This window comes from Hemibagrus wyckioides, linkage group LG13 (genome assembly GCF_019097595.1).
Source record: "Hemibagrus wyckioides isolate EC202008001 linkage group LG13, SWU_Hwy_1.0, whole genome shotgun sequence".
Classification (NCBI taxonomy): domain Eukaryota; kingdom Metazoa; phylum Chordata; class Actinopteri; order Siluriformes; family Bagridae; genus Hemibagrus; species Hemibagrus wyckioides.
In genome coordinates, this window is record NC_080722.1 from 9,183,028 (window position 1) to 9,202,873 (window position 19,846).

The window sequence follows — 19,846 nt, forward strand, 5'->3', positions numbered from 1 at the left end:
AGTTGCAATAGTAGATATTTAATTCATTTAATTTTAGTCATAATCCTAATGAACTGGTCATTTCAATTACTTAAAGGAAATAGCTTCTTAAAGGGTGTTAATATTCTAATATTTTATAAAATAAAGACTACATTAAATCAATGAATCTAAATGCATATATTTGGAAAAAATAAAACTGCAATTTTGGTGAAAGAAATGTTATTAAATCTACATTTTATAACATGGTTATGGTTAGTGGGCGGAGACTTATGAATAAAAAGCATTACTGGCTTTGTTAAATAAATAATATATTTGCCTAATCTGCTTTATATTGAATATTTGGATGATATTTATCAAATAAGATCTCTTCTGCATTCAGCAAATTGTTTTCACCCTGAAAGGGGGATACGGGTACGCACCATAAACCGCCACTCCACTGCTATACAACAGGTGCTTAAAAAATTGCCCAAAGGAAATGAAGCATGAACTCGCACCTGCTTTCAAATACCCATCTCTATATCACAGCGAGTACTCTTCTCCCTTCTTCATCCAGTATTTTACAGTAGCAACTAATCAAGATAATTTCATAGCTCACGTTTACATGATTGTAACATTTAACGACTGTCAGTGTCACTCGTCGCCTGGTTTACATTATCACATGCAGTGAATTTTTTTTTTCTCTTGCCGTTAATGTGTGAAAGCAGCATCAGTGCTTCTGCCATCTCCTTAGGGTGTATAGGGTCCTGGCAGTGTGAAATGCTGTGTTAATGATTGTGGCTTTGGCTTTGTGAACGTGCTGCAGTGCTGCCCTCCTACACTCCTCCTGAGAGCCTGAGAACATATTCTCTTCACTTTTCCAGATGGCTCTTGTTTCGTGGTCTATGTTCTTTGACTACGTTGTGTTAATCTCATAGACGGAAAAAAAAAATCACGACCTTTCCACCTCACAACTCCGCCCCCCCGGTGTTGAATATTATATGATAACTAAGTACAATTCACCTCTTTAATGACAATCAATAAAATCAAGTTCAGTGCTCAGATTTTGTCGACTGGACAAAAACCTGACAGCTAATGCATCATATAGCGGGGGCAGGCACATGGCAGGGATTTGGGAGGGGGTGGTTCTGTTCATTTCCGTGTCTTGTCGAATGAAGCATTAATATGTGCTCCCTGGTTACACTTTAGGCAAGTCTTAAAGGTGGAACGGGTTTGAATCTGCCGTGTGAACTAGTGAATTAATCTCCTGATTCGATCATTCTGGTTAAAGCCGTTGTGTTATCATAGCGCTATGATGAAGGATAAGGGAAGCCCTTGCCATAGCCCTTTATGTTAGTGGCAGTCCATGATGCAACCCTGCTGCCCTCTTCGAGATTGCCAAGGCCTTTCCTCGCCTAGCAGCTTGGCGCTGGAGCCGGGCCAGATAATGGAATTAAAGAGAGATTTAGAGTGTCTGTATACGGGTATATGTGTGTTCCTGAGTTAAAAGGCAGGGATGAGTTGTGTGTGTAGTGTGTGTGTGTGTGTGTGTTTGTGTTTGGGCTGTAGGCACAGTGCACAGCGCACTGGGAATGTTATGCAACATGTTAAATAGTGCTCTGACCGAGGGTTGATTAGCTCTCCCTGTTTGCAGTGCACTGGGCTCACAATGTAATTACAAAAAAAAGAGAGGAAGGGTTGCTGCTGATTGTTGCCCTGTTAAAGAGGCTGCTTGCACCACTCATTCAGACTCCTTTATATAATATGCAGATAGAGTTGCGGTTCTGGAGGAAGAGGTCTGCTCAGGGTTAATCTACTTCCTTCTCCATAGTACAGTGCTCTATGCAAATGTAAAAGCACAGAGGCACAGTAATGATAGGCTGCCTTGATTTGTGCTTAATCAGCATGTGACCTTACTGGCTAATGGACAGGGAGTGTTTATAACTAGTCCAACATGCCACATAGAGGGAATGCTGGGGAAATAAAAGCTTGGTTTTCATGTGACCCTGAAGCGAGTGAGATAGTGTCCTGGTAGAACCCATACGACAGTTTTAAAGGCTTCCGTCCTGTTTGAACACTTGCCCTTAAAGCAGAGGGCTCACAGCGTCATCGTGTATTTGATTCCGTTCCAGCTAAACGCTTAGAAGTGCTTGTGCCCTTGATACATTTGGACCATTACACACATTTTACACTGTGTACAGGGTACTGAACTGTGTTTTCTTTTTACTAGGATACACCTGACGCATACACCTGTTTTTTGTTTTTATTTATCTTTATTATGTATCTTTTATATTTATGGAAAATGTATCTTTACAGCTTTACTCTAAATGGTCCAATTTATATACCCTTATGTAGAATTATCTTTTTTAAAGCGACATTAATAATGAACATATGCAAGTGTATTCATCAATATAAATCACAAAGCACTTGTTATTTGTTCTATTCTACATGTTATCTATTTCCCTTTAAGCCAAAGACCTAATACAGTGCTTTAGATATATCAAGATTAATCAGGATTCTTTTCAGGACAAATTTTCAGTTTAGTCAATATTCAATAATTAAACAAACCTCAGTGGAATCTTGGGTGGTTCCTTTTTCTTGTGAATTTATGTCCTGCCAATTTTGACTAGTAAACTGTAAGTCCATCATTGGTTAGTGGTCACATCTCAAGGGGAGTGTCTCGAACCCTTGTTCAATGTATGAGCATGCGATCATAGTGAGTTCCGTGCGGTAAAATACTAGCTGCAGAACTGGGATTAATATTGTAATATTGTAATGTACTTTACTGTGTATTTTTAATGGGTATTGTCAGGTACCGGTGCAGTTTTTGATCCAAATTCCTCTTCTTCCATTTTAAAGACTCAAGTTTAAGTGGAAAAATCTCTGACCTAGGTCATGATATGGCTCCAAAGATTTTTGCAATAATCTTTGCTAGAAAAACCATAACTGAAGTATGATATATATTGTGGATCATGAAAATGTCTTCAAGAATTAGACCCTAGACCCTAGGGCAGTTTTTTTTTTTATAGTATGTGTTAGTTAGTTCATTTTACTACTACAGCTGAGAAAAAGGCTATATGGATACCTTTCTTAAAAGGGAACATGTGAAAAAGCATTCTTTCACTACGCTGTAAGTTTTGCATATTTCTCAATACATCTGATTGTCAAATAAATATTGAGTATAGTGAGTACACGCATGTTAGCAATGTGTTAACACTGTGTCCCAAAAAGTAAGAGGAGAGAGAGGGGAGAGTTGTGTATGTAAGGTACTGCAACACTTGCCTCATATCTCTCACACTTTTGCTTCACATGCTTCACTTTTCCCATGAGCATCTAAAGAGCTGCCCTCTCCTTCACACTCTACACAAACTCTAGACCAAACATGAGGTAAGCTCAGGCTGCAGGAACTCTGCAGCCTTGCGGTAATTTTCTCCTTCTCCTTCAGACTGTGCAATATCAAAACCCCATTGTGTTTTACCTTATATAATAAATGATACAGTTTGATGAATAATTGATTATTCGGGGTTTTATGAAGATGGATGACATCATAAATTTTGCTCCAGTACTGGTTGCATCAGCTAGGATGTTCACTCTGGCTGTAAATGGATCTTATGGGGAAAAAAACCCACCCAAATCAACACAGGTGCGTTTTCGTGGCCACTAAATGTTATTTATTTTGTAAGGTTGTGCCAATAATTATGACACAGGCTGTAAGTTTTGCATTTTACAATTTTAAATAATCAGAAGATTGACTGAATACAAATTTCAATTTCAACTTAGTTTCTAAATACTAAATACAGTCAGCTCCAGAAATATTGGCACACCTCTTTAAAAAAAAATTAAAAAATAAATAAATAAAATGGACACAAATGTCTAGTTTGAGTAGCCTCAGATTACACTTCGTCTGTTGCAGCCCAAGGTTTGACATATTACACTGTAAAATCTTTTGTGAAAATTATAGTAAAAAACTGTCAAATAGCAACAGTAAAAGACTATAAAATCCAAAATATCACCATAGTACATACATAAAATAACCCTAAATAAAGAAACAGAATGTGGCTTTACTTTCTACTGTCCTAATATGTAAAAAACACACATTGTGAAATTAATGGTAAAATACCATAACTTCATAAGCAAGTAATTGCCTTAAAATCAATGGTATTAATCTGTCAAAATTACGTATTTTGCTCATATGTATATTTCAATTTAGGATATAAAACCTTTTACCATTCAGCAAAAACATACCTTCTTTTCTATGGAAACAAGATGTTAAATATATGGTATGTGTTTGTTCAATCAGGTTGATTTCAAGGTAAAATATGTATGAATTCTGTTCTGTTTACCAGGGTTGTTAAAGAGTTGTTATTTTATTTACTTGTGTAAATATCTTGTGTTGAAAGATCTAAGGTTTTCCCCATGATGATACATGACACAGATTTCATTGTACCTGTGAAACCTCAGGCAAGAATAAACTAAAAAATGTATTTGATTTAGAATTTTTTTCCCAAGCATAAATATTGTTAGTTTGAAGCACTTTGTCTGCATGTCGTGTTTCAGAGGCAGTGACTGGTCAGAGCATGCTGTTTGGTCAGACATTTAAAACATATTAACGGGGAGCTCATGATTTAATGTACCAGAGTCAATAAAAAGCAATTATCTAACTTAAGCTAAGCTCACTGATATTGCAGCCGACTCTATTTCACTAATTGATCGAGGAAGGCAAAAATTATATTCGCCATTATAATACAATTAATCGTGTAGCCATAGCCGGGATCCTGCTGTGCTGATGATGAGGAAAGGTAGCGGATGGTGAGAGAGAACCCATGAGAATCCAAGATGATAAAAATCCATGGTTTTGTTCCGCACACATTGTTTCCAAACTTATCTGCAGTTTTATTTAAGGAGAGTGCTGTGGACTTATTGTCTTTTCCTTGTCTTTTTCTCTCTCTGTACAGGCTGAGCAGAGATAAGAGATTTTGGCCACAAGACTAGATGGTGAGACGGGGCTAAAGAGTACGCAGGCTTGGCTAATGGAAAAAGTGCTCTCCTGGAAAGTCAAACAACAGCACCAAGATAGAGGCACGCACACAATTTAGGAAGGTCTTTCAAAAAGTCAAAGCCATTTGTTGCAGTTTACCTAACTTTTCCACTTTATACGAATTGGGACAAAGCCTCTGTAGCGTCCTTCCTCCTAACAGCAGAAGGAGAAACATCATCGAACTCTGCCCACCTGTTACTGACTCCAGTACTCTCTGAGCTAAACACAACGCTGCTCTAGACCCACACACCGCCCTCACATGGGAGTGACATAGGAGCACGTCCACATCAACATCCCAACCTGTCTGTTTCTGTCTCACACCCATACACTTCCATAAAATCGCACACTTGCATCACATACACTCGCCCAGGATGCCTTCCTCCTCCTGCGTGATTGGCTGGAGAAGGAAGCAGCCTTTGTGGTGACTGGAGAAGGGAGCGGGGCGGCATCCATGTCGTGGAAGCGGAACTACTTTGCGTCTGGCAGCAGCGGGCTGCAGAGCATTTCTAGTCCGCGCACCATGAACTCCATCGCCCCCAGCAAAGGCCTGAGCAACGAACCGGGCCAGAACAGCTGCTTCCTCAACAGCGCACTGCAGGTAGGACTGAGTAACTTCACTCTCAGACATTTAAATAATACGATTCACAAATCATACTCGCCCTACGCTAGGGTTTTGCTGGTTTAATTTATGGCTTAGATGATACGTGGGGTTTTAGTTGGTGGGTGGGGGTTGGTTTTCCTGTAGCAGAAAGAGCACCAGAGTGAAACAACACAGTAACATGACTTTAATCCATTCATAAATACTACATAAGCACAGATAATGTTAGCTCACTGACCACAAGGATGCGAGTCGTGTCAAAGTAGAGTACAGAGGCAGGTTAACATAATATCTTGCGATGATGCCATGCGATCTTTATATATATAAATAAAGGTGTGTGTGGGAAATATTTTTTCCTGTCCACTTCTGAAGAACGTTTTCCCGCTAATCCCACCTTTTCTTGTAGACTTTCTCGACTAATCCTGCCCATTCCCTGCAGTTACTATTTGTGTATATTATAACAAACTAGCGACAGAAGTCATGACAACAGCAGAAGCTACGAGGCATTGAGCAGCTACAAACGTTCATACCCCTCCGTCCAATTAAAAACGACAGCCAAACACTCCGATGGTGGTGTGCCTATGTGTGCATCAGCACTACGACAGGAAAATAGTTAACAAGCAGGTGAAAAAGAAAGCCTGTGAATCAGGAAGCATGGCAGAACCCTCAGCAGCAAACCAACAGCGTATCAGAAACAAGCAGCTTAATTGCCAGCGTCATGATGACTGGAACGCAAAAGCACTGAAAATAATGTGGGACTGAATTAAAGAGGGGGAATTAAAGCTGTGGAAAGATGAAAACACAAGGTAAAATGACTCTAAATCTACTTTAGGATTTAAAATAATAATGTAATTAATTCAATGAACAATGCACAAATTAGGCAGTAAGAAGCAATAAGCTGTAGCCAAGTCATAATACATATCATGTATCTCAAGTTCTCTTTAGGTTTTGTGTATAAATATGATATATTTTTGATTCAAGAAGCTGCACTGCACTGATGCAATAGCACCTCTAGCTTCTTCTTTATGACTATAGAATATACCGTAAGCATGTCATTTTCACACACCATCACAGATCATCATTTAACGTGGCGAGATGAACGAGCTCCCGCAGAGTTCATCCCGAAGATGATGAGCTGATTCGTCACCCGTCTCTCTGCCTCACTGTGCAGAAAGTGTGCTGTCACTGCTTCTCATTCTTAGCATGTTTAGCATAGCATACAATTATCTGGGTCCTTCCTGTAGGCTCTTCCCTCTTACACCATTCAGTGTCTTGCCTAGGCGTCTGTCTGACCATGAATTAAACATCCGTCTGTGCTCCAGCCTGTCAGCGCTGTGATCCACACTCTACAAGCACAGTGAGCACTCAATGCAGCATAACCACGAAATAAAACAAGTGAAGGACAGAAGGAGAGACAAGGGAAACACCCCCAAATGTGCATGCGTCAGCCTCTTTCTCTGGTAAACAAGTATACATTTAAAGGCTCTGTAGGTTTTAAGCCTATACTGTATGTATTTTCAATCAGTATGCAGTATATACTTTGATAATATTTAAAAACAGCTTTTTATGTGCTCCACAGCACTGCTTGACTTGGATTAATTCGATTGAAAGAGGCTGAAATCCCAGATCAAGCTATCATAACCTCACACTTCAATATATTACCCATACCCAGCGTTCAGCACACATTACACAACAGCTACACCGGTTGCCCATTTCACAGAAAATCTCCTTCCTCTCACTTACAAAGCACTAACTAGCCTTGCCCTGCTGTGTCTCTGAGCTCCTGCTGCCCTGCACCTCAGCGCAGACTCTGAGGTCCACCAGTACTGGGCTGCTGCTGGTCATTAAAACAAGACTGACCCCAGGAGCTTAGAGACTACTGGACACTTTCTTCTCCTATTTAAAGAGTCAATTTTAAACCGTTCTTCGAACACCTTTTGCTTTGCTTTTTGTACTCGTTCTTTTCCTAGGGCTTTTTGTTATGTCTGTGTATAGCAATCTTGAGTGTTAGAAATCCGCTATATAAATGAAACTGTTGTTATAAATGAAATCAGTGAAACAACTGTTGTTGTTGTTGGGGGTGAAATTGTTGTTGTTGGTGGTAATGGTGGAGGTGTTATTGTTTGTGGTGGAGGTGTTGATAGTGGAGGTGTTGTTGTTGGAGGTGCAGGTATTGTTTTGTTGGTGGTGTTGTTAATAGTGGAAGTGTTGGTGGTGGAGGTGTTATTGTTGATAATGGAGGTGTTATTGTTGTTGGAGGTGTTGGTGGTGGAGGTGTTGTTGTTGTTGGGGGTGGAGGTATTGTTGGTGTTGTTGTTGTTGATAGTAGAGGTGTTTTTGTTGGTGGAGGTGGTGTTGTTGATATTGGAGGTGTTGTTGGTGGAGGTGTTATTGTTGATAGTGGAGGTGTTATTGTTGTCGTTGATGTTGGTGGTGGAGGTGTTGGAGGTGTAGATGTTGAAAGTTTTGGTGGAGGTTCTGCTGAAGATGTTGTTTTTGATAGTGGGTATGTTATTGCTGTTGATGTTGTTGGTGGTGGAGGTGAAGCTGTTGTTTTTGTTGGAGGTGGAGGTGTTGTTGTTACTGTTGTTGATGTTGTTGGAGGTGGAGTTTTTGTTAGAGGTGCTGTTGATAGTGGTGATGGAGGTGCTGTTGTTGTTGATGGTGGTGCTGAAGCTGTTGATGTTGTTGGTGGTGGAGATGTTATTGTTGTTGATGTTGTTGGTGGTGGATCTGGAGGTGGAGGTGTTGCTGTTGGTGGTGGAGGTGTTATTTTTGTTGGTGGTCGAGGGGGTGATTGTTTTAACCCTACACAGGTTCTGCAGGACTAACAGTGTAAGGCTCTTCACACTGGACGGTGATGGCACATTTTTTGGGATGGTCATGTTAACTGGTAGCGCATACTTTCTTCATTCAGCTCTATGTACACTTCTTCAGACATAAAGACACGAGTGAACATGGAAGCGTGAACTGTGATTAGTAGTGATGCTTTTGTTTCCCGAATCTTTAAACAGACCAGGTGTAGGAGCAAAGGTTCGCTCCCTCGTCTCACAATAGGGGTGTATTAATAGCTAAAGGCAAATACAAATGAATTTCGATCCGTTTGGTACTCCTTTGGGAGGCTGAGCTGGAGATTGAACTAAAATGGGATTTAGGTGGCCTTTTGCTGCATTGTAGGTTATTAAGCACCTGTATATGTGTGATATTTTGCTCATTTTGGTCTGTGCTCCCTAGTGTCCTTTGCATTCCTGATAGGAAACCAGAAGGAGGACAAGGCATTTTGCACAGCTTCTACAAAAGGCCACGTGATACTAACAGGGCCTCCTTTACCAAAACAGGAAATTGAATTAAAATGTGGTTTGGATGAGGTGAGCCGACTACATGTGCTTTAAATAAGATGTGTGGAGAGAGCAGAAAACCTCAGGCATGGAACCGGTGTCTGTAACCATATGATAGCTCTGTGTGGCATTTACACCATATCTCCATTTCTACTCAATTTCTTCACAGCTTCTTAAGTAACACAATTAGCTCTTAATATAGCAAGAAAATGTTTATTTTTTTTCATTTACAATTTTTAAACCAAATAGACAAGCTTGGCTTTGCCGTGTCCCTGCTTCACCTCAGTGCCGTGTGTTATTAATTATACATTTCTGTGAAGAACAGCTTGTGTGGACAGACTCTTCAGAAATGCGCTTGGGATATTTACTGGAGTCAAGCTGATTACTTTGCAAAAAACATGCCGTCAGCTCGTTTGAAATAATTGGTAGATGGGCAGTCAGGATGCAACATATGTTTAGTCTGAATCATCCTTCACCATCAGCTACGACTTTTTTTTCCTACTTGCCAATTAGTGGTGTTTTACAGTGATCTGCCTGTCTTCCCTGTCTGTCTGTGCACCTGTTTGGGGTGATCAGTGTGATTTTAGTCATTAGGAGAAGAGCAATAAGGCGGTGCGCACATTAAGTCTTATCACAGCTCATTTGAATAAGAAGCCTCTGTCCTTCACCATAACAAGTAATTGTCCCTCTCGGTTTTTTCCAGGCCTCGGCTCATTCTCTTCTGGACTGGATAACCCCGTCCCTCTGCCTTCATTAATCTCCTCCCTGTGCGAGCCAGCTTGATCAAATCCAAATTTTATGATGATTGCAGTACTTAAAAGGCCATTTTTCAGATGTCTCCTCATACACCAGAAGCTTATACAATAATGATGGAATTACCTGGAAATTAGAGAGGCAGAAATACCTGGACCTACCTGGAAATGCATGGAAGGTGGCAGGGCAATTAAAAACTAACGAGGGACAACGATTTATTTTAATCCTCCAAGTGGATTTACATTTTCTTCCTAAATGAAGCTCTCAGAAAAGTGCAGCTAATTTGCTTTCTGTTCACTTTATACTAAGAAACTTTTTTCTTGCAGATACACTGAACAAAGTAGCCAGCCAGTTCGAATTAAGAGACCAAGTATAGTTTGCATAAATATATTAAATTTCTCATTAAAATGTAATTTCATGGCTTCATTTAAACAAGTTTCTAATTACTAGCTTGAATTATGTAGCGTGAGCACGCTCCCTTCAACTAGTGTGGGCATAAATCAATTACATTATGAAATCTCGTGAGGATGTCGCCACTGAACTTTAACTATAGTATTAAATTAACATTTTGCAGGTAAATCACAGCACAGAGATGATGTGGGTTCAGTAATCAGTTCAGGTGAAAGCATGAGAATTTATTCAGGGTATTAAAACTACACGCTCAGGTCATGTTGGATTTTTACGAAATCGAATTGTATTTGCATTCGAATTAAGGTGGCGTTCACACTGGCCATGTTTTCTAGGGTCGGGATCCGGGTGTGATTGTTCCTAGCTCCAAGGCATTTTTGTTCTGGTTTCAGACCGACTTAATTCCCTTGAACATCAGCGCTTTTGTGTTATCACAAAAAAAGGTATAGAGAACACAACAATATTGGGGCACTGGTGGCGCAAGTGGTTAAGGCTTGGTTGTTGATCGGAAGATTGGGGTTCAAGCCCCAACAAAATGGGAGGATTGCATGTTCTACAATGTCCCCCTGACACTCATGATACACATTTGTTGTGGAACGGAACGATGTTGTCATCGGCTAAGACACATTCATAGGTTACTTTACTTCCTGAACAAGTGCAGACCCGAGTACGAGGTGTGTTCACAATCACACGAATCACAGCACAGTTCCTTCCAGTGCAGCCGAGCAAACTCTACCTTTTGGGTTTGGTACCATGCTGCACTTCCTGGTGCTTTCACATGACCAATATTTCATGCAAACTTTGCTTTGTTTTTCAGATGAACCTGCTGGTGGGATTAAACTATTCAGTACATAGACATGTTTGATAATCGAGACATGTTTTATGGGTTTAATTACATCGGACTGAGGCTCTTCAGGTTTAGAGAGCACTAAATGTTTCTACCTATAAATGAAAAGGTCAGTAAGGGATATTGTGCTCTGATTGTTTATTAATGAGATTGGCATTGAGGATTCATGACTTGTGCAGATTTACAGGAAGTGGCCTTCATGACATGTTTCTCTTTTTCAATGCGATTTGCCGCGTGTTTTATTAAGCGCCAAATGAAAGTATGTTTAATAATTCTACATTCAAGTCACTCGAAACTATAAAAAAATGGATTTTTATTATCATATCTCTTCAGGGGAATGCAGTTGAGTGGGTATATTGGTTAAAATATGAAACTTGACACCGCAGTGATTTTGCTACAAACAAGAAGAGCTGCAAATCTCCAGAAAAGTGGAGTTTTGATCATGTGACCGTGGAAATACCGTGTGGAGAAATGATTCAGTTTCAGAAGAAAAGTCTTCATACCTGAGTTTTTCTGTCACGGTTGAGGGAGTGAACTCCCGTGTAAAATAAGTGAAATGTAATATGTATATTCGTCAGTATATTCCAGTGCAGTGAACAGAGAGAAGCTTCTTAATGAAATCTGCTCATTGAGGTGAAGACAGTGAGAGACTGTGTGTACTGTCACTGTAAACACTGCAGCACATCATACCAGGGGTGTGTTAGTGACTACGTGTATGTGTGTGTGTGTTTTGTTGCGTGTTTGTTTTGTTGCTTGTGTACACACGTGTTTGTATGTGCATGTTTGTTTGTGTGTCTTTGTGCATGTTCGTGTGCATGTGTGTTTGTGTGTGTGTTTATGTGTATGCATGTTTCTGTGTGGGTGTGTGTACATGTGTCTATGTTTGTGTGTGTGCATGTTTGTGTGTGTGTGTGTGTGTAAAATTCCTTCATTAAAGTATGAAGACGGTGTGAGAACAGCTGCAGCCACATGTTCATCACCATAAAGCAGAAAGGAGCGCAGCTCAGTGTCACTGCCTTAAGACACGACTGAAACTGAATCATTTACATCAGAGTTATATTTAGTGTCTAATTGTTTCTCGTGCAGTGTGCGTTAGATCAACATGAACAAGCTGCGGCTGGGGGAGAAGCGCTCGGATAACAGATCCAGAGCCACACATTAGCTTGGTGAATTTTCTCAGGTGTTTATCTCATTTACAGAACTTACTGAAATGTGGTGCAGGAAGAAGGAAAGCCTCAGCTATCACTGTTCAGCAGGTACACACTGAAGTCCGCTACTGACCACTGCATGCCAAAGAGGTGTTACTGTTACCCGTGTGTGTGTGTGTGTGTGTGTGTGTGTGTAGCTGTTTGTGTGCATACATGTGTTTGTGCATGTGTATGTGTGCACATTTGTTTGTGTATATGTTTGTTTGTTTGTGTGTGTGTGTGTGTGTCTGTGTGTGCTTGTGTTTGTGTGTGGCTGTTTGTGTGTGGCTGTTTGTGTGTGTGTGTTTGTGTGTGTGTGTGTGTTTGTGTGTGGCTGTTTGTGTGTGTGTGTTTGTGTGTGTGTGTGTGTTTGTGTGTGGCTGTTTGTGTGTGTGTGTTTGTGTGCACATGTGTTTGTGCGTGTTTTTGTGTGTGTGCGTGTGCATGTTTGTGCATGTGTGTATGTGCACATTTGTTTGTGTATGTGTGTGTGTGTGTGTGTGTGCGCATGTGTGTGTGCACGCATTGTGTGTGTGCACGTGTTTGTATGTGTGTGTGCGCGCATGTGTGTGTGTGTGTGTGTGTGTGTGTGCGCATGTGTGTGTGTGTGTGTGCGCATGTGTGTGTGCACGCATTGTGTGTGTGCATGTGTTTGTATGTGTGTGTGCGTGCATGTGTGTGTGCGCGTGTGTGTCTGCGCACGTTTGTGCGTGTATGTGTCTATACGTATATGTGTTTGTGCCTTTGATTTTGTGTGTGTGTGTGTGTTTGTGCGTGTATCTGTGGGTGTGCATGTTTGATCGTGTGTCTATGCGTACATGTATTTGTGCGTTTGTGTGTGTGTGTGTGTGTTTGTGCGTGTATCTGTGGGTGTGCATGTTTGATCGTGTGTCTATGCGTACATGTATTTGTGCGTTTGTGTGTGTGTGTGTGTGTTTGTGCGTGTATCTGTGGGTGTGCATGTTTGATCGTATGTCTATGTGTACATGTATTTGTGCGTTTGTGTGTGTGTGTTTGTGCGTGTATCTGTGGGTGTGCATGTTTGATCGTGTGTGTCTATGCGTACATGTATTTGTGCGTTTGTGTGTGTGTGTGTGTGTGTGTGTGTATGTTTGTGCTTCTTTCTGCTTTGACCTTCAGTATGTTGATGTTATTATGGCATTGTGTAGTGCAGGCTGTTAATTCTGCACTTCATTCACACTGTAGGTCAGGGCTAGACACATGGAATTCATTTCAATATGAAATGTTGTATAAGGAGATTTTGTAAAAAACAGAGAAAACATTAGTTTAATAGTAAGGGAAAAAAATAGTCAGTACTTTTTTATACATTTATCCAATTACATACACACACATATATATAAATATATATATATGAAGATACGAGATATAATATCTAAATATTTCGAAAAAGAGAAAAATTTGCTGCTAGGAAAAGAGAATTTTCTTATAAAACTGGATGGCTGTATAAACCCGAGAGAACTGATGCAGATTTAAAAGAAAAAGGTTGGTCATGCCAAGTAGTGATTTTTTTCCTCTAGCTTTTTACACTCTATTTATTTGTTATACACAAACTTTTCATTTCATTATTTGGAAAGATCTTTACATATTTTCTATATCCCAGGGCAATTTAGTGTACTGAGTAAATCTAGAGACGAGTCGAATGTGAACAAAAAATCTTTTTGTGATGTGATTGAACAACAGAGAACCCGGAACATACCCACGCAGGCATATGTTAAACCTCACACTGATATTAACTGGAGCTTAGGATGGAGTCAGTGATGGAGCTGTGAGGCAGAAACGCTACTCGCTGCACCACTCTGTGACTATATGTGTATTATACACCGATCAGCCGTAACATTATGACTACTGACAGGTGAAGTGAATAACACTGATTATCTCCTCATCATGGCACCTGTTAGTGGGTGGGATATATTAGGCAGCAAGTGAACATTTTTGCTCATTTCTAACTCTTGATTTATTTATTTATTTGAAGTCACTTTGTCATTCATAGAATTCTTTATGTCAGGTATACAGTACAGACATATAAGTACTGACCACTGCAGACCGGGAACACCCCACAAGAGCTGTGGTTTTGGAGATGCTCTGATCCAGTCGTCTAGCCATCACAATTTTTCCTGCTTCTAACACATCAACTTTGAGGACCAAATGTTCACTTGCTGCCTAATATATCCCACCCACTAACAGGTGCCATGATGAGGAGATCATCAGTGTTATTCACTTCACCTGTCAGTGCTCATAATGTTATGCCTGATCTGTGTACTTTACCACTAATCATTTCTGTGGTTACAAGCACTTCTTGTGCCAGATCATGACCATGTAGAACCAGGAAACATTATATGCAACACACCCACCAGTGGCAGCTTGTTGATGCTGAGGCTTGAACCCCAGACCTTTTAAAAACTAACCAAGATCCTTAACCATGGATTGTTAATACTCATCACCCTTTATTTCCAGTGAAGATTAATGTAAATACGACAGCATACAGACTCCATATTAATGCCTGCTTTTAGAACAGGATGTCCAACAAGCTCATGTCATGTGTGGTGACCAGGTTTCCATAAACCTTTGGCCATATAGTGTATTTTTCTTTCTTCTATCTGTTCTGCTACCTTCTCAGTCTGAACTCTGTTTGACCCTGCGGAGATGCCACAACCAATCAGCTCAGTGGCCTCTCCTTTCACAAACACTGACCCATACATTTAAAAGTCTTCTAGTCCTGCTTATTTACCCAGAAACCCCTGCACACCCTGTTAAGGTGGTCCAAATTCTCTGCCAAGTTTGCAGTTCTCCAGAGGCCGGTGTGATGATGGGTTGACTGTCACCATGCTGAAATATCCTTCTTGTCATATCGAAAGGCATTATTAAAATTGAAAAGCAGCGTTGTTAGAAGAGATTGATGTGCTTCTTGAAAGAGAGCGATCAAGTTTTATGCTTCTATTGAACAAAAAAATGAACCAGTACAACAAAGACATGAAAACTGCCTAAGGGCCCAGAATGGAGCAACACTAGCAGAAGCAGGAGAGAGATTAGAGGATTAAAGGAAGATGAGATAAAAGGGAGAGCGATGGTGAAAAAGAGAAGATGTCCACTGTGTTTGGACTGTCCTTGTGTTTAGGATCAATGCTACTGGGACTCTCATAATGCTGAGACACCTAACTTGGCGTTTTGATGTTTTTTTGTACTTGTGCTCTGAGTGGATCGTTCTCTATCGCTCAGATAGAGGGATGAAGAAAAAGTTATTCTCTCAGAAAGGTAGCCCTTACTGCCTTGAAAGGAGAAAAAGTAAGAGAGAGAGAGAGAGAGAGAGAGAGAGGAGTGTCGCAAGTGATCTGTTTTTTTTTTCTTTTTTTCTCCCACTGAGATAAACTGGGTCACAAGCTGTCAGTCACAATGCTTTGGTAAAATATGAGGATGTCTAATGGGGTTATGAATCCTCCACCATCCTCATCAGTCCCAATACATATTTCAGAGATAATATTAATTATTAACGAAAACGTATAAGAGCCGGCTCACATATTAATCACCCTCTATATTTAGTATCTTACACAAAGCAGACCTTTTACAAAAACCTTTTACAAACAGGACGCGAATAAATACGGTGCAGGTTTTACAGTATGTTAACAGAGGACAGGTATTACTGCGGCGCTAAAGAAAGAGCATAGGTGAGAGGAAAGGGCGTGAGAGCTTGAGCTTGACATCCCCCAATACATAATAGGTTTAATTAGAACTTCTCACAACTCCCACTAAATGAGCCATGCACACATAGTCACACAGACACACACACACACACACACCGACACAGGCTCAATAGAACGTCCATCATGTTAATTACTACCCCAGGCCTGAGGAAGAGCAAATGAAAGCGTGGCCAGGAGAGAGCTCTGGAAGCAGATGCTCAGAGACGCTCCTACACAGATGGGTAAAGTGAGCTCCCTCTTCATCTCTCCCTCATCGTCTTCCTCCTGAGTTATTTCTTAGCTCTCTATTAGTCTCCTGCTCCTGTGCTGAAGCATTACTTACTCCAGTCTGGAAGCAGTCCAGCGAACAGCTATTAATGACGACTGACTCCTTTCTCCCTCCAGATCGAGTTACATGAATGAACAACGCCAGCCTGTGGATCTCAGGGAATTTTTTTTGATGAATTCATTAATTGATTTTTTTTTTTTTTTCATCTTTTACTAACTAGTCACATTTACCCAAATTGCATTTAGCCCACTTTAGGAAAAGTGCTGGGTTGCAATTTGATTGTGCTGTAGGAAAAGCATTTTATTAGTTACACATTGTTTTCGTGTATGTGTGCGTGTGTGTGTGTGTGTGTATCTGTGAGTGGGGGTGGAAATAGAGTGGCGTAGGTCTTGCACTGATGCAGAGAGCTTGCAGTGTGCATAATGTTGCAACCTCACTTCTCCTTGAGGAGCCGTTCATGATGTATCGGCCACTGACGCACAACGAATGGGTGCGTCCGTCACTCTGAGTCATCACAGCCTGCCCACATGGAACGCACACACACACAGACACACGCACACACACACAGACACATGCACACACACACAGACACACACACAGACACACACACACGCACCCTTTATTGCCACTTGGCCCTTCTTATTGTAGTTGTGTGAATCTCTATTAGGACTGAATGACAATCATTTGCATTTATATTACCTAAAATGTCTGATTTCCCATGTATTGAAATATTAATGAGACGATGAGGATGATCGTGATTGCGTACCTCCACAGACGTGACTGTTAACCTTACTCGTGCATACAACTACAAAATAAATATCATGCAGCTAACACTATTTACAGTGTACTCTGTCTAAAATGTTGTCATGTAATCGGTGATTTAACCTCTGGAAGGTATTATAAAATTTTTTTGTACTGTCTCAACAGCATTTGGAAGAGAAACCAGAATGGCATTAAAAAAGAACAAAAGAGAGACGAAAAAGATAAAAAATAATAAAGGAATGTTCTTCGGTTTGTATGTGTTTTTTTCTCCGATGCTGTAGACGTAACATCTTCTGCTAAAACTCATACACATGTAGTCACCTTCAACTTTTCAAAATTCACTGTGAGAAGTTTATTATCTTTCACGTCTTGCCCGCGTCTTGTTCGCTGCATGCGTTCACTATGTAGGATGTAACGTGACGTCATTGCATCTAAGTGCCGCATTTTATTTCAGTGCTCGACCGTTTCCTGTGTGTGTGTGTGTGTGTGTTGGGAGGGTGTCTATATTTTCCCACAATATAAGGATTTCTGACAGGTTTGACCTTCTGGGGACATTTGTTTGGTCCCCATGAGGAAGAAAGTCAGAAGATTTTATTTACAAATAGTTATTTTTTTCAGATATTGAGTTTAAGGTTAGGGTTAGATTGATGTAGAGGCATAGTATTAATTAATTGCATTAATAATGATGTCAGTGGAAGGTCCTCACAAGGATAGTAAGCCAAACATGTATGTGTGTCCTTTTCTAACCACTGCAATTGTACTCATGAGCTCATTAATCTCTTTCTGTAAGTGTAAAAAGGAGCCTAGACCTAACTCCCTCTTTTCTCTCTTCCTCTTTCTCCGTGTCCTTATGCCCTATGTGCCAACTGCCACTCCTCCCTCCCTTTGCTCCCTCACTTCATTGTTCATTTACGGTGCATTGTAAATAAAATAAAGAAGGTGGGAGAAAAGGGCAAACGGCAGCACCAGGACGGAATCTATAATCCATCCTCCATGGTCTTCATCCCGAGTCCTGTTTAACTCATGCCTTCCGTCCAGAGCTATACAATTCATCTTAAAGTTTTTTTTTTCTGCTAAGGGAAGGATGACGACATGTGGGCGTTTACACGGTCCAGTGAACACTTGCACAGTAGCAAGTTTTGTGTTTAATTTGACTTTAATGCCCTTGCATCAATTTCTTTACGTTCCGCATCTTTCTTTGCGTCTTGATTTTGGACGTGGTCTTGCTCTGATCTGAGTGTTTTGTTGAACTGTTTCTATGAGACTAAACCAGGCCAGTGCAGTAGAACCACTGAGAATTTATAGACATTAATGGCAAATCTGCTCGGCAATCCACTAATGCTGCTGCCAGAGCTTGAGGGAAAAATAGCTGAGAACAGCGCAGCGGAGAGCAGAATGCTCTGGCACTGCTCTGGGTTTTTGTCTTTTTATGCGAGTGTATGTGCGTTTCCGAGCGAACGTTCGGTTGTGTGGCTAAGGTAGAGATGTAATGTTTGCTGCAGTGTTCTAGTATGCGACTAAAATCTGACTCCAGGCGCAGACTTGGAGATCATTTCATCCACTGATAGAGATAAAGTGGTGTTGAGAATGGGAAAGAGAAAGAAACAGAGTGAGATTCCTTACATAACCTCTCGTTTTATTTAGCCCAGTCAGGGGGATTTCGGCACTTATTTATTTTAACCCCTCACAGACGCTTTGAGTGACGGCTATGGAAAGTACCTTTTTCCATGTGAACTCTTTGCTAGTTATGACATCCCAGATTTTTGCAATCCAGAGAAACCAGAGGTGTCAGTTTGAGACACTGATATTTTCATGTATAAGTAGCAGGGATGGATTTACATTCAGTCTAATGTCCTGTTAATAATCTGACTGGTAGATCGGTTCAGTTGAAACATGTGGAATAGGTTAAACCGACCTGAGCAGTCTAAATGAAATGACTCTTCGGTGGAGAACAGCACTGGGTTTTTCCCCAGCTGCTATCTTGTCCCACAGCACCAATCCCAGTGATAGCACTGGGCACTAGTGTGACTCTGCAGTGCCATGTAAACAATGAAATTCTGCTACACGGGGCTAGTTGGGCAAGGTGCTGGATTTAGATTGGATCAGATCGAGGAACACATGTCTGCTTGGCAGCCATTATTCACTGAATTGTGAGAATTTTGCCTTTTGGCACTTGAGCAGGGAGATAGAATCAAGGGCATAATTTGGGCTTTTTTCTGGACTTCATTATTAGTATTTTTAGGATAAAAATTTAAGAAGAATTTTAATGAAGTCTAAAAATACTTTAGTTGCTTTGTTTCTTCTTGACTTTGATTTTTTTTCAGACCTACACTTGTTTACCCAGTGCAGTTAGGAAGGCATAAAGCAAATGTTGTTTATAGATCATATAGATAGATAGATAGATAGATAGATAGATAGATAGATAGATAGATAGATAGATAGATAGATAGATAGATAGATAGATAGATAGATAGATAAACAAGCAGTCTTAGGTAGCAGGGAGAGTCTGTGTTTAATAACTGTGGGCATCTTCCAAACTGACTTAAACTGTCATTGTGGAAAACTTTGTTAGGAAAGTGTGTTGTAAATGCTTCTTTAATACTGAGTACAAGGCAAGAGCAGTTTGAGCAGATGCACTTCGTTGCATTGTCCTTTTCGTATATTTACGCCGGCTGAGGCTGTTTCTGTTTTTCTGACAGTGAGGGGCCAGGAGTGCCATATGATGGAGTGTATTTTTAGATTTTCTTTCTTTTTTTTTCCCCAGAATGTTTGTTGAACAATAGTTGGCATGTGCTGAAATATTATCCCCCGAATAGTGTGTGTGTGTGTACTGTGTGTGTGTGTGTGTGTGTGTGCGCGTGTGTGTATGTGCATGTGTGTGTTTGCATGATTGTAGATCCTCAGATTTTGCTGATTCAGATCCAGATTGCAGGTAAAGGTGCAACTGTAGATATGCTTTAGTCCTGCGTTGGG

At 40.6% G+C, this 19,846-nt stretch overlaps 1 protein-coding gene across 10 annotated transcripts in view; it reads left to right on the forward strand.

The window, feature by feature from the left end:
• Nucleotides 1-19,846, forward strand: part of usp54b (ubiquitin specific peptidase 54b) — a 114,114-nt gene that overhangs the window by 36,098 nt on the left and 58,170 nt on the right. For all 10 annotated transcript variants that reach the window (XM_058406556.1, XM_058406554.1, XM_058406550.1 and 7 more), the window contains exon 2: nucleotides 4,911-5,591. In XM_058406556.1, the coding sequence (XP_058262539.1) occupies nucleotides 5,445-5,591 (147 nt within the window). In that variant the 5' untranslated portion in view covers nucleotides 4,911-5,444. The remainder of the gene's footprint in view (nucleotides 1-4,910; nucleotides 5,592-19,846) is intronic.